The sequence below is a fragment of the Oncorhynchus kisutch genome, linkage group LG12, assembly GCF_002021735.2.
Source record: "Oncorhynchus kisutch isolate 150728-3 linkage group LG12, Okis_V2, whole genome shotgun sequence".
Classification (NCBI taxonomy): Eukaryota; Metazoa; Chordata; class Actinopteri; order Salmoniformes; family Salmonidae; genus Oncorhynchus; species Oncorhynchus kisutch.
In genome coordinates, this window is record NC_034185.2 from 51,621,459 (window position 1) to 51,636,267 (window position 14,809).

The window sequence follows — 14,809 nt, forward strand, 5'->3', positions numbered from 1 at the left end:
CAGTCACTGCATCCCAAACGACCACAAATACTCGAGACACCTAGCTGACCTTTTCCCAATACACCTGGGATATCAAGGTATAGCCCGTGAACCGCTCTGACCACCATAAAAAAAAATAAAGATTTAGCTAGTGACCCGAATGTTGTGACATTCTTAACATAAGGAGTCAAAAGTTTGGCCTCATTAATGCATTAGCCTACAACCGAACATTGCGGTATGTAATCTTGGAGACAAACACATTCTTATTCAATGACACGTGGAGTGATGAAAGACATGGTGCCTCCGTTGAACATGTCGCATTCACATGTTCTCAAAGCCATTTAAGAAGTATTCAGAATGATTAGGCTACACAGACAACCGGAAAAGAAACAGTCACATTTTTTCAATGAAAAAACATTGGCCAACTACCCACACAGTCATACAAGAGGCATGGGAAAATCCCAGTCAACTGCAACATGAAATTAAATCTTTATCCATTGGTTTGTTGAATAACAACAGAGACAAATTGGTCAGTCCAGGCATTTAAACAGATAGTCCATGCATTCATCACAACAATCCATCCACTCCTTGGTCTCTCATCAGCTCCTCCTTTCTCTGCATCTCTCTCCCTCTGTCACACACACACTACATTTCTTCACAGACACATATATCCGGCCTAGTCTACAGGCTGCCTCACTGAAAAGCTAACATACCAGCCAGGCATTTTCCTCCCTGCACTGGGTTGGTTCTTAGGCTGCGCTTACATCGGCAGCCCAATTCTGATCGTCTTTTCACGAATTGGTCTAATGACCAACAGCTGATGCGATCGGTCATAAGAAACTAATATAGCATCAGAATGAGTCTGCCTGTCTAAAACGCAGCCTTCCGAGCCAGAATCCCCCCCCCCTCTGACACACACTGCCCTTGTTTCCAATGAAGTGTCACAAGACCAGGGCTGCTTCCTAGCGATGAGGGGAGCAGCAGCAGGCAAGGAGGGGGAAAAAAATAGGATAAAAGCCACCTTGACTCACATGAGGGTTTCTGGCTATAGGCCCTGGACGCATGGTCAGCCCACTCCGTGATCCACTCCTCTCCCTCTCTCTATCCTTCTCCCCCCCTTTATTTAGTCTCTTCCCTTCCCTTCGGATCATTTGAAAGGCTCACTGTAAAAAGGATATCTGCTCTTCCTCCTAGCCCGACAAAGGAGCAGCAGCCTGTCGAGAGAGAGAGAGAGAGTGTAGAGGGGAGGAGGGGCTTCCCTCATCCGACTCAAGAGAGCCCTGATTGGCTGCTGGGTGAGAGGGAACGGTTGAAGCTTCCTGCATCGATGCCTCTTACAGCCAGGGCCCAACATATCACAGACCGACTATGATCTCAACCCAGATAAATCAATGATTCATAGGAAATGTAAGGCCTATAACCATATATTGATAATGAAGCAAAGTTCTTTCACCCCAGCTTTCTGTTGTCACCCCCAAGCTAAAAGGCCCGTCACACAATCATTTTAAAACAGCAGGTTTTTAAGGACAATAGAGTTCAGTCGTGTGCTTTGTTGTCATGGAAACTCAAGCATCATGCTTCGTGGTGTTGCAATACTGGTACCGTGACAACCATAGGTCTGGGAATCAATGACCATAATTCCCCCCCTCCTAATCAATAAGTATGTCAGTATCAACACATCAGCAGTGAATTATAGACCAACGGGTTTCTTGACAACACTGCAAGAGCCCATCTCTTTAATGATGGTGGATGATAGATGAACTCTCAAACCATTTCTCAAACACTTCTTCCTACTTCCTACTGCTTTTCAGTGTGACGGATGAAAAGCAGGCATTGATTGGCATCATTTGTCAGCCTTTCCAGTTCCTTGTAGTGGCAGACACAGTATTTGTCTTAGATAACCACTTGATCAGCCATCCTTTCAAGTAGTAGACCTAGCTTAGCGCTGGGCGATATGGACAAATCTATGGGCAATTCACGACATACACTTACTGGGTGTGAACTGCTCACCGATATATCGTGCGACCCTACTAAAAACACGTTGGCTCACTATTTAAAAAGATGGAGAAGAAGCTACAGGATGAATACTGGATTTTTGGCACAGGTACAGCCAACCAGGGCTAGCAAAGGCTACCTAGCAACAACAAATATTTTTTACAATTTTTGTCAAAGTAACGATATAATATCGTCCAAAATAATATTGCGATACGTAGCTATGAATTCCCCCCATCACTACTACTGTAGATAAGCCTAAGTCCTAAACACTTGCTGTAGCCTGCGCCTCTCTACACATGCACGTACACACATGCCGAATTCTCTCGTGCCAAAAGCCTCCTCTGTGCTGAATAAAGTTTCCATTGTTGTTCAAAAAGAACGGAAAATGCCTAGGCCAATGAAGTAACACAAAAATAGATCAGGTCAAGCAAGTGAAGAATTGACCAGAACTTGATGACATATTCTCCATCCCAGACACATGACATAATAACCCTGCCAGGAATACTACTAGACTTATAAAAGACAATACTATAACCAATACTATAACACAACCTTTCTATAACCCCATAAAGCAGTAGACCAAATAGAATAACAAAAAAATATCAACTCACAGTGCAGTCTTCCTCTCAAAAAAAAAACAGTGCAGTAGAAAGACAGAGAAACTAAACTAAAAGCAGGTAACATCAACCTAGCCTGGACTCTGGACCTAGCCTGGTCCTAGCCTGGACCCATAGTCCACTTCTAGCTAGTTATTGTACCACGTGGTCTGTCGCCCTAGGCTAGTAGTACTAACAAATATTTTTTATTGGCCTTGTTCCAAGAACAGCATAGGTCAGTCACAGATAATTAGGCTAATAATTGTAATAAGGTAAACAATAGAGATGGTTACTAATCGTTGTACGGTGAGATACTTCACAATAGACAGATACTTAGTAATAACAGTTGCGTTCCAGGTGTGACATAAGACTTAATTCAGCATGGGCTATTGACACACTGGGTGTGGATTGATACACCCAAATGGATCCAGCCAACAAGAACCATGTTAGCTCTAAGCACACAAGTGTGAAAGGTGGTCCAGAATGATTCATCTAGGCCTATCCTGTGTCAGAAACGATTCGCAAAATAGGCTAAACCCGCAAAAGGAAATGACTAGGTTAGTTGTAGCGAGCACCAGAATGTTTATGGATACTTTTCTGATGCAACGTCATGATACTTGAGAAAGAGGCTAGATTTCACCTCATGTTGCGTTAGTCCTAGCTCTACTACTCCCATCCATTGTTCCATTGTCCAAATTGTTCCTTCCACGCCCATTATCTTTAAAAAAAATGTTTTTTTAAATACATTTGAGTTGAAATAACTACTCCCTGCACTGGCACTTCCAAAACATCACTTGAGAAATAGAAATAGATGTAGCTCAGGGCTGAATCAGGTTCCACAACTGGGGTTGAAGCAAAAACAAACAGGATGATACCAGAAACAGGGCTGTCATCAGAGTTTAACTGCTGCTTTCCGGAACCCATTTGCCAGAACAATAATTTCCGCTTAGCAATTAAAGATAAAAAAAATGTAAAATGAAGAGTTAAATCAGGTTGACTGCCCCCCCCTTAAGCCACAACAAATAAACAAGTGAAATCTGTGAACAATCATATAACATAACTATGTTTTCACAACTAAACATTAATAAAAATGCACTATATATTGTAAGCTAACTATTCTGTAAGCTGCCCTGCACAATCAATGTTTGGAGCGTAGCATATAAGAACCAGTCCATACAGTATGCATAACAATACTGTCCACACTCAAAGCCGATTACTAGAGTTTGTTTCATTTTGCAGTAGACAGTGCATTCGGAGAGTAGTCGGACCCCTTGACTTTTCCCACTGTTACTTTCCGCCTTATTCTAAAATATATATATATATTTTTTATTATATCTAAATTTACACACATTACCCCATAATATGAAAGTGAAAACTTGTTTAGACATTTGTTCAAATTTATAAAAAATAAAACAGAAATACCTTAAGTGTTTAGACCCTTTGCTAGGAGACTCGAAATTGGGCTCAGGTGCATCCTGTTTCCATTGATCATCCTAGAGCTGTTTCTACAACTTGGACTCCACCTGTGGTAAATTCAATTGATTGGACATGATTTGGAAAGGAAAACACCTGTCTATATAAAAGGTTCACAGTTGACAGTGCATAACAGAGCAAAAACTATGCCACGAGGTCGAAGGAATAGTCTGTCGAGCTCCGAGACAGGATTGTGTCGAGGCACAGATCTGGGGAAGGGTACCAAAAAATGTCTGCAGCATTGAAGGTCCCCAAGAACACAGTGGCCTTCATCATTCTTAAAATGTAAAAAGTTTGGAACCAAGGCTCTTAATAGAGCTGGCCGCACAGTCAAACAGGGGAGAAGGGCCTTTGTCAGGGAGTTAACTAAGAACCTGATGGTCACTGAAAGACCTCCAGAGTTCCTTTGTTGAGATGGGAGAACCTTCCAGAAGGACAACCATCTCTGCAGCACTCCACCAATCAGATCTTTATGGTAGACCGAAGCCACTCCTCAGTAAAAAGCACATGACAGACCATTTGGAGTTTGCCAAAATACACCTAAAGACTCTCAGACCATGAGAAACAAGATTCTCTGGTCTGATGAAACCAAGATTGAACTCTTTGGCCTGAATGCCAAGCGTTACATCTGGAGGAAACCTGGCACCATCCCTACGTTGAAGCATGGTGGTGGCCGCATCCTGCTGTGGGGATGTTTTTCAGCGGCAGGGACTGGGAGACTAGTCCGGAATGAGGCAAAGATGAACGGAGAAAAATACAGAGAGATCCTTCATGAAAACATGCTCCAGAGTGCTCAGTATCTCAGACTAGGGCAAAGTTTCACCTTCCAACAGGACAACGACCCTAAGCCCACAGCCAAGACAACGCAGGAGTGGCCAAGGGACAAGTCTTTGAATGTCCTTGAGTGGCCCAGCCAGAGACTGGACTTGAACCCGATCTAACATTTCTAGATAGACCTGCAAATAGCTGTGCAGCGACGCTCCCCATCCAACCTGACAGAGCTTGAGAGGATCTGCCGAGAAGAGTGGGAGAAACTCCCCAAATACAGGTGTGCCAAGCTTGTAGCGTCATACCAAAGAAGACGCAAGTCATTAATTGCTGCCAAAGGTGCTTCAACAAAGTACTGAGAAAGGGTCTGAATAGTTATGTAAATGTCATTTCATTTGATAGAATTTTTAGCTAATCTAAACCTGTTTTTGCATTGTCATTATGGGGTATGTGTGTAGATTGGAGGGGGAAAAACAATTTAATAAATTTTAGAATAAGGCTGTTACGTAACAAAATGTGGAAAAAGTCAAGGGGTCTGAATACTTTCCGAATGCACTGTACGTACCAAAATATTTCTTAAATCTATGGGCTTTTTTTTATGTAGTTCTGCCGTGTGTAATATGCGGTAGTCTGCTGCACCACAGTACCCACTTGATTTGTCTACTGCACCACAGTACCCATTTGATTTGCCTACTGCACCACAGTACCCATTTGATTTGCCTACTGCACCACAGTACCCATTTGATTTGCCTGCTGCACCATAGTACCCATTTGATTTGCCTGCTGCACCATAGTACCCATTTGATTTGCCTGCTGCACCATAGTACCCATTTGATTTGCCTGCTGCACCATAGTACCCATTTGATTTGCCTACTGCACCATAGTACCCATTTGATTTGCCTGCTGCACCATAGTACCCATTTGATTTGTCTACCTACTACTAATGTTATTATAAATCTTACTGATAAAAGAACAAATGTAAAAACTTTAGCTCCTCCAAGATGTACCATCTGCAGGGTGTCTTTCGATTAGTCCTTGTTTGTTTAGGCTTAAATCCAGAGTCCTTGGCCTTCTTTCGTGTAATTATCATAGTCCAGATGGGAAGCTGCCACGTCTGATAAAGGAGATTTATTCCCCTCCCCCCAGGTGTTTTTTGAAATTATTATTTTGAACCCTTATTTTACCAGGTTTGAGGGAATGGTTGGAATGGTGCAATGATACAACCTGAGGGGTATGTTACAAAGCAGGATCAACGAGTTAGCCAGCAATCTTTGATTAAACAACCAGAAGAAAAAAATATATCGATTTTTGGACCCATTCATCTGAGGTCTGTTTGCACAGACACCGCCATTCTCCATCTATATAGTGAGAACATTGCTTGCATAGGATATTCCTAACACATGGCCTAGCCCAAACATAGAGGACGATTAGGCAAGGTATATTAACATGCCATAGATGTGTCTGAGATGTGTTACAGTAAGCGCCAAAAGTATTGGGACAGTGACCCATTTGTTGTTTTGGCTCTGTACTCCAGCACGTTGGATTTGACATTATTAAATGACTATGGGAGGTTAAAGTGCAGACTGTCAGCTTTAAATTTGAGTCTATTATCATCCATATCGGGTGAACCATTTAGAAATTACAGCACTTTTTGTACATAGCCCCACCCATTTAAGGGGACCAAAAATATTGGGCAAAATTCACTTGTGTATTAAAGTAGTCAAATGTTTAGTATTTTGTACCGTATTCCTTGCACGCAATGATTACATCAAGCGTGTGACTCTGCAAACTTGTTGGATGCATTTGCTGTTTGTTTCGGTTGTGTTTCAGATGAATTGTGGCCCAATAGAAATAATGTGTTGTCATTATGAAGTCCATTTTATTGTATATAGGAACATAATGTTTCTAAACACTTCTACATTAATGTAGATGCTACATTGGTTACGGAGAGTCCTGAATGAATTGTTGGAGCGGGGGGAGGGGTAGAGAGATGTTAATCAGTGTTAGGTCGGAGAGAGAATACATTTTATCGGTCTACAGGTCAATTTGCATACATTTTGAAATTAAATTAGCTTGTGTGTATTTTTGTTAGTCGTCATGCATCTTAAATATCACAGCATACAGAGACTATAGCCTACCTACCACCTGTCAGACAGCGCAACAGTAGCTCCTCAAAAAGCCTGTAGACTATGGAGTGAAACCTGCTTTTGTAAACTCAGTCATTGCGCAACAAATAACATTTCTAAATAGAATCGTGTAAAAAAAAAAGAGTTGTGGCCGTGATTTAAAAAGGACCTATTTTTTATCTCTCAATCTCAACTCGTAAAGCGCGCCTCACATTCAGATGCTAGTCTATAGCCTGCCTGCCTGCCTACCGTTGACTAACAGCACATCACCCATCACTTCGTAATGTGACCTTGAGGCAGCATAATTGTTTGAAACCTGATTTCCAGTGTTTTTGATACTCAAGGTGCGGGTTGATAGTCACTAGACTTGATACTCAATGTTATGGATTATTCTCATATGTTGATGGTGGTTGACGCCAGACTGGATGTAAAAGGACCGAGGACACACTGATTATTCACTGTTGTATTGTAGACATCCTGTGAACTCTGATTCTGTAGCAGCTGACAGTCATTGCCTTTTTGTTTGGATTTCCTACTAGACTCTCAGGCTGGTGTTTTCAGAACATTTGGTGCTGTCTGATTAGGATATAAAAGGGCATGTCTCCAAGGTTGTAGAGTCTAGACATAGGCCTGCATAACACGTTTATTTCGTACCTAATCAAAGACAGATCCTAGTCTATTTATATTATACTGTACATCTGTATTATATACACTGTTAAATCCAAAGGCAGTTTATGAAAATAACGTGTTGCTGATAGTGAAATTGCGCCACCCACTGGTAAATAGAGGGATACTAAGAATGTACTTTGATGTACAATAAATAGGTGGTGGTAGGACAAAATATTTGATTCCACACCTGAAGCAACAAACACAAATCTACTGTATTCTCTAATAGCCAGTCCACAGGCTTCCATCTATAAATTCACGGAACAAATGTACATTAAATAATAGTGTAATGGGCATTGCTGAACTCATCAGTTTCAACTAACTTTATATTTCTCATGAAAGGACGAAATATTCTAGCTATTTACAATGTAGCTATTTCAATGATACAGTATGTTAGCTAGCTAGAATAAACTTGCTAGGAAATACATTTTAGGCTAACTGTTCATTTTTTGTTTGAATATACATTTTTGTAGTCAGCCTTGCCATATCAAGGTCCGTTTCAATTGATAAAAGTAGCTAACGTTATCACGCTACATAACTATTGGCTTAAAAAGTTCGCCTAAATCAGCAAGTGATGGTGGCCCGGTTCTGTTGCGAACAAGCTATTAGCAGTTATCTAACTGTTGCTTGTAACGTCGTTAGCGGGATAGCTAGTTAGCTCAACCTGCTTTTATTCACACGGATTAGTTAGCAAACAATTACACATTTAACGTTTGCTAAGTTAGACAGTTGGCTACTAGTAACGTTATCTATGTATGATAGGATGATTAGCTGGTTAGCTCACGTGTGCTAACTTTCAACTAGGCTAGCTAGCTTTGTGATTCATAGTGAAAATGCGCATATTACATTAACTAAATAGCGAAGTTTGTTATAACGGAGGACAATATGTTTGTCTTGTCCAACTTGCGTTAGCTAGCTAGCTAACTTCTAGCCGAAAGTGTAGTTCCACAAACGTTAGCTAGCTATGTAGCTAGATCAAAGTTAGCTAGCGCTGGCATGAATACTCTGTAGCGTGAACGTTGCACTAAATTAACTTTACTTACCTTTATTCAAGCAGATCCTCTTAATCGCATGCAATGTCTCTCATCATGTCTCTTTCAGATGTAGGCTTGCGTGAAAGTGAAATGGTCCCGGGTACTTATGAGTCAGAGGCTAGGATTAGCTACTCAAACCAATTGAACATTACTGGTGCATATATTGCTCTTGTGCGCGAAATCTTAAAAAACATACTTCAAGCACCTGCCTTCGATAACCGAACAGGGCGAAAAAATTGCGCTGTCGGAGAAGGACACTGTTTACTGGTTATTAGTACAGCAGGCGGGAGTCTTGTTGGCGACACTGTGTGTTAGCTAGCAATCAATCATTCAAATGTATTTATAAAGCCCTTTTCACATCAGCAAATGTCACAAAGTGTTATACAGAAACCCAGCCTAAAAACCAAAACAGCAATCAATGCAGATGTAGAAGCACGGTGGCTAGGAAAAACTCTAGAAAGGCAGGAACCGAGGAAGAATCAAATCAAATCAAATGTATTTGTCACATACACATGGTTAGCAGATGTTAATGCGAGTGTAGCGAAATGCTTGTGCTTCTAGTTCCGACAATGCAGTAATAACCAACAAGTAATCTAACCTAACAATTCCAAAACTACTACCTTATACACACAAGTGTAAAGGGATAAATAATATGTACATACAGATATATGAATGAGTGATGGTACAGAACGGCATAGGCAAGATGCAGTAGATGGTATCGGCAAGAACCTAGGAAGAACCATAGAGAGGTACCAGGCTCTGAGGGGTGGCCAGTCCTCTTCTGGCTGTGCAGGATTGAAATTATAACAGTACATGGCCACGATGTTCAAACGTTCATTGATGACCAGCAGGGTCAAATAAAAATAATAATCACAGTGCTTGTAGAGGCTGCAAAAGTTCCGCGCTTCAGGAGTAAATGTCAGTTGGCTTTTCATAGCTGAGCATTCAGAAGACAGAGACAGCAGATGCGGTAGAGAGAGAGAGTGGTGAAAACAGCAGATCCGGGACAGGTAGCACATCCGGTGAACAGGTCAGGGTTCCATAGCTGCAGGCAGAACAGTTGAAACTGGAGCAGCAGCACAACCACGTGGACTGGGGACAGCAAGGAGTCATCAGGTTAGGTAGTCCTGAGGCATGGTCCTAGGGCTCAGGTACCTTGGGAGGGGAGAGGGAGACAGAGAATTTGAAGGAGCATACTGAAATTCACACAGGACAGGGGATAAGACAGGAGAAATACTCCAGATATAACAGACTGACCCTAGCCCCCCGACACACAAACTATTGCAGCATAAATACTGGAGGCTAAGACTGGAGGGGTCGGGAGACACTGTGGCCCCGTCCGGCAATACCCCCAGACATGGCCAACCAGGCAGGATATAACCCCACCCACTTTGCCAAAGCACAGCCCCCACACCACTAGAGGGAGATCTTCAAACCACCAACTTACTACCCTAAGACAAGACTGAGTTTAGCCCATGAAGATCTCCCCCACGGCACAAACCCGAGGAGGGCGCCAAACCCGGACAGGAAGATCACGTCAGTGACTCAACCCACTCAAGTGACGCACCCCTCCTGGGAACGGGATGGAAGAGTACCAGTAAGCCAGTGACTCAGCCCCCGTAATAGCGTTCCCCGTTCTCCTGGTGGAGAGAGGGCAACCGTCCAGGCAGACAGCAAGGGTGGTTCGTCGCTCCAGTGCCTTTCCGTTCACCTTCACACCCCTGGGCCAGACTACACTCAATCATAGGACCAAAAATCTCCAATTTCGACTCCAGACCAAAGGACACATTTCCACCTGTCTAATGTCTATTACTTGAACTCTGAAGCATTTATTTGAACTGCAATTTCTGAGGCTGGTAACTAATGAACTTATCCTCTGCAGCAGAAGCAATTCGGGGTCTTCCATTCCTGTGGCGGTCCTCATGAGAGCCAGTTTCATCATTGCGCTTGATGGTTTTTGTGACTGCACGTGTAGAAACTTTCAAAGTTCTTGAAATGCTTCGTATTGACTGACCTTCATGTCTTAAAGTAATTTCTCTTTGCTTATTTGAGCTCTTCTTGTCGTACTATAGACTTGGTATTTTTACCAAATAGGTCTGTCTCCTACATTGTCACAACACAACTGATTGTCTCAAACACATTAAGAAGGAAAGAAATTCCACAAATTTACTTTTAACAAGGCACAACTGTTAATTGAAATGCATTCCAGGTGACTACCTCATGAAGCTGGTTGAGAGAACGCCAAGAGTGTGCAAAGCTGTCATCAAGGCAAAGGGTAGCTACTTTGCAGAATCTCAAATATAAAATATATTTTGATTTGTTCAACACTTTTTTTGGTTACTACATGATTCCATATGTGTTATTTCATAGTTTTGATGTCTTCACTGTTATTCTACAACGTAGAAAATAGTCCAAATAAAGAAAGAGCCTTGAATTAGTAGGTGCTCTAAAACCTTTGACCGGTAGTGTATGTATAGCTTGACAATGACAGCAGTGGAGTTGGCAAAAGCACAAACAGATCTGGGACCAGGCTAGCTCTAATCTAGACCATTACTTTTTATTTATTTATTTTACCTTTATTTAACCAGGTAGGCAAGTTGAAAACAAGTTCTCATTTACAATTGCGACCTGGCCAAGATAAGATTTACCTAGCAGGGTCTTGTAGATGACATGGAGCCAGTGGGTTTGGCGACGAGTATGAAGCGAGGGCCAGCCAACGAGAGCATACAGGTCGCAATGGTGGGTAGCATATGGGGCTTACAACTCATCTAACTAGACCATATACACTGTATCTAAAACATGCAGTAAAAGCTGAAGCAAGAACACATATTTTCTTCAGAAAATGTACCTTTTCTAGTTTCCAGTTGATGCAGCTATTTCTCTGAAATGTTTATTTAATCAATGACTACCCCTGGCCTGGATGAGTTTCATTGAACAGGCTGTGTATCAAATGTTGGTCCTTACCGGTCTATGGTTGTCACTCAACTCATACTATCCCGCTAAGCTAAAGTCTAAGTGTTATCTCTATGAGCTTCAGGTCTCAGGCAAGGTTACCGTTCAGGCAAATGAGAGCACGTAGCTCAGCGAACTAACTACCAGGCTACCTCTGCTACGACACCTTTCAAGTTATTTTGGTCCTCTTAGGGTAAGATATCCAATCAAATGTCTGATCAACTCTTTCTCCACTATGAAGTTTCCTAATTCTGCAAATCTGCATGCTTGCATACAGTCATCAAAGGCAGCAATGAATTGGCCTTCAGGAAAACTGAAGATTTGAAAAATACGGTTATTTCTCAAGGACTTTCTTCTCTTGAGTGTTCAATCTCCCCTCTTTGAACACAGCTACTGTGTGCTGAACCTCGCTCTCTCGCTCGCTGCCACTTCACTGAGCACATCTCTCAGCCCCCCCATCCTGAGCACATCTCTCAGCCCCCCATCCTGAGCACATCTCTCAGCTCCCCATCCTGAGCACAACCCAGCAGCAGCAGTGCGGCTTGCTATTTTATAACTGTGCTGCATTGCAGGGCTATCTCCACAAATGAGGGCTGGATTATATAAGAGCTGACTGGTGTTAAGCCTTGAGAGCTGCAAAGTGAGAGAGAAGAGGGGAGAGAGAGAGGTAGGGGAGGTGATGGAGGGGGCGGGTTGTGTGACGCAGTAGGACGTGCATAGAGACCAGAATGCAGACACTCCTTCCCAATACCGTCCTTCTCTTATCCAGCTCCACTGCTCATGGGTTCCCCCACAACACTGGGTTTCCTCTCCAGCCCCCCACCACCACTATTGAACAACCAAGCCAAAAGATCTTTTTCCTGTCCACTTTTAACTCAGGTTTGCTAATGGGGCAGTTACAGGAAGCACTTATCACAGTGCTCTGTGTTATAGGAGGACTTATCTGTAAGAAAAAAAGACGAGGTAAATATCCAAATAGATAGGCTACATCGACAATGTATGTATTTTCTATTATATTTGTCACTTCATTTGGTACAACACACAACAAACAAAAAGCTCTGCTCTGTTATGCTCAGGAGCCAGGGCATCTACGTTTGATTTGGATTATGTTTCATATGTCGGTTGACTAACTGACATGACCATTTGGATAAGTGTTTGCCCTTAACGGCAATTTTAGGTGTAGGGTAAACAGTATATAAGTTACAGGGTAGCAGCTAGGATAGCATCCAATTCACCCCTTTAAAAGCAGTTTATCATTTGAATAATGAATTAAGTAATTACAGCAGAAAGGAAGCTGTTTGAACAACCCAGACGGTTGTGTGGACCAACAATTCAGGCGTACGACTGCCACCCACGATCCACCCCTGCAATTAAACGCCGGTGTGATCACTGCTCGTCTGATTCGGGTGCAGTTCCCTGGTTTGGTCAGAGGAGGGAGGTAGAGCGAATACAGTAAGAGAGAGTGCATTTCATCATCCCTGCAATGCTAGTGAAGGTCTCTCAAGGGCAACCCATTATATCTGCAAAGTCATACACACACACTTGGAGGTATTTCTGTGTGGACCACACAACGCATGTCAATTATGGCATAGTTTATGTACTGCATATGCTATCATCATTTGAAGTGGATACATTTTTTCAAAGGAGAACTATGTCCTGAAATATCTTTAGAAGATTCTGATATATCTGGTCACTCACTGTTTTCACCCTAGCCTACCCTTTAAAGCTGTAAAATATGCATGACCCCTTGAATGTATTACTAAATGTATGTATGGACCTACACAGCAATTGAAAGACCAGCATTAGCAGTTTGTGTGTGATTTGTGTGCGCACCAGCCCTTGTATGCATGTGTCGTGTGTGTGTGTGTGTGTGTGTGTGTGTGTGTGTGTGTGTGTGTGTGTGTGTGTGTGTGTGTGTGTGTGTGTCAAAGCTGGAAATCATGTCATCAATACACCAACACATGGTCTGTGTGGAGTTGTCAGGAGACAGCAGCATAGAACAGAACAAAACAAATCTCTCTTCAAAATGATTGTGAAAATGCAAACTGATTTCGAGCTACCTTTACCACCCACACAACTCCTATTCAACCACTGAATGTTATACACAAATGTTTACACAGATATGTTAATATCATTGTTGTAAACAATACTTCTCTTTTCAATACTTGACTCACAGTCGATGAGGGACACAGTAACAGCAAAGCACTACACAAACACTGCAGAATAAAAGCTCACTGTTCTACGAGGACACAGAGAGAGAACAAACAAAGCCCTTAGTAAACATTGAACACAATATCAAATGCTCCCTCTGCCACTGAACTCCAGAGGATGTTAGGAGGCTGAACTGAAGACACGCCCCCGCACCCCCCTGCCTGTCTCTCTGGTCTGCCTCCTCCAGCCTTCCTGCCCTGCCTCCCTCTCTGCCTATTACTTCCCTGCCTGCCTGTCTGGTCTGTCTCCCCCTGCCTACTTGGTCTCCCTGACTGGTCTGTTTCCCCCAGCCTGCCTGTCTGGTCTGTCTCCCCCTGCCTACTTGGTCTCCCTGACTGGTCTGTTTCCCCCAGCCTGCCTGTCTGGTCTGTCTCCCCCTGCCTACTTGGTCTCCCTGACTGGTCTGTTTCCCCCAGCCTGCCTTTCCTGTCTGCCTCCCCCTGCCTGGCCCCTAGCCAGAGCCTGTAAAGAGTGCTGGGTCAGCAGAGGCTGAGGGGGAACATAAAACAAAGTGGGAACGGCATGACTGCCCCTCATAAAACTACTAACCATCAACCGTGCAGTATCTTTAATCAATACAGGGCATATACTGTGGCCCCGAGATTTGTCTCTTTCTGCAGAGTTAGCGAGTCTAGAACCACGTTATTCAATGCTCATTGGGGGGGAAAAAACTAAGATGGCGGATGCGCCTTTTGTGATGATGGATATTTTTGCTTTGCGTGACGGAGGCCTTTGGGTATGGATTTAGAGGGTTCCGATGACCAGTGATGAATATCACAGAGCGTTAAAAGGCATTTGGACTGGGATCTGTGTTTTAACAGAGTACAATAGGTTTTTTTGTCAGAGCAATGCAGGGAGAGGCTACGGCATAGACGGTTCAGAAACACTCTTAACAAAATGGGGGGAGGAGTACAGCTGCAGTCTCTCTGAGGTATTACTTCGCAAGCCATCACAGGATTCTTGCTTAATCAAACCAGCATTGACGAGCATGCAAAGATCAAAAGGTAAC

The 14,809-nt window shown here is 42.9% G+C and overlaps 1 protein-coding gene across 5 annotated transcripts in view; it reads right to left on the minus strand.

Moving 5' to 3' along the window:
- Positions 1-8,968, minus strand: part of LOC109901157 (bifunctional UDP-N-acetylglucosamine 2-epimerase/N-acetylmannosamine kinase) — a 32,114-nt gene extending 23,146 nt beyond the window's left edge. Inside the window, exon 1 of one of the 5 annotated variants that reach the window (XM_031837805.1) lies at positions 8,647-8,968. Coding sequence is in view for 2 of the 5 variants with exons in the window: in XM_020497205.2 (XP_020352794.2) it covers positions 1,011-1,130 (120 nt within the window). In the remaining 3 variants the exon portion in view is untranslated. Of the gene's footprint in view, positions 1-1,010; positions 1,201-2,585; positions 2,695-3,992; positions 4,094-8,646 lie in introns of those variants that run through there. The other 4 variants (XM_031837807.1, XM_031837806.1, XM_020497205.2 and 1 more) reach the window with 4 other exon arrangements.
- Between the last annotated feature and the right edge of the window lie 5,841 nt (positions 8,969-14,809).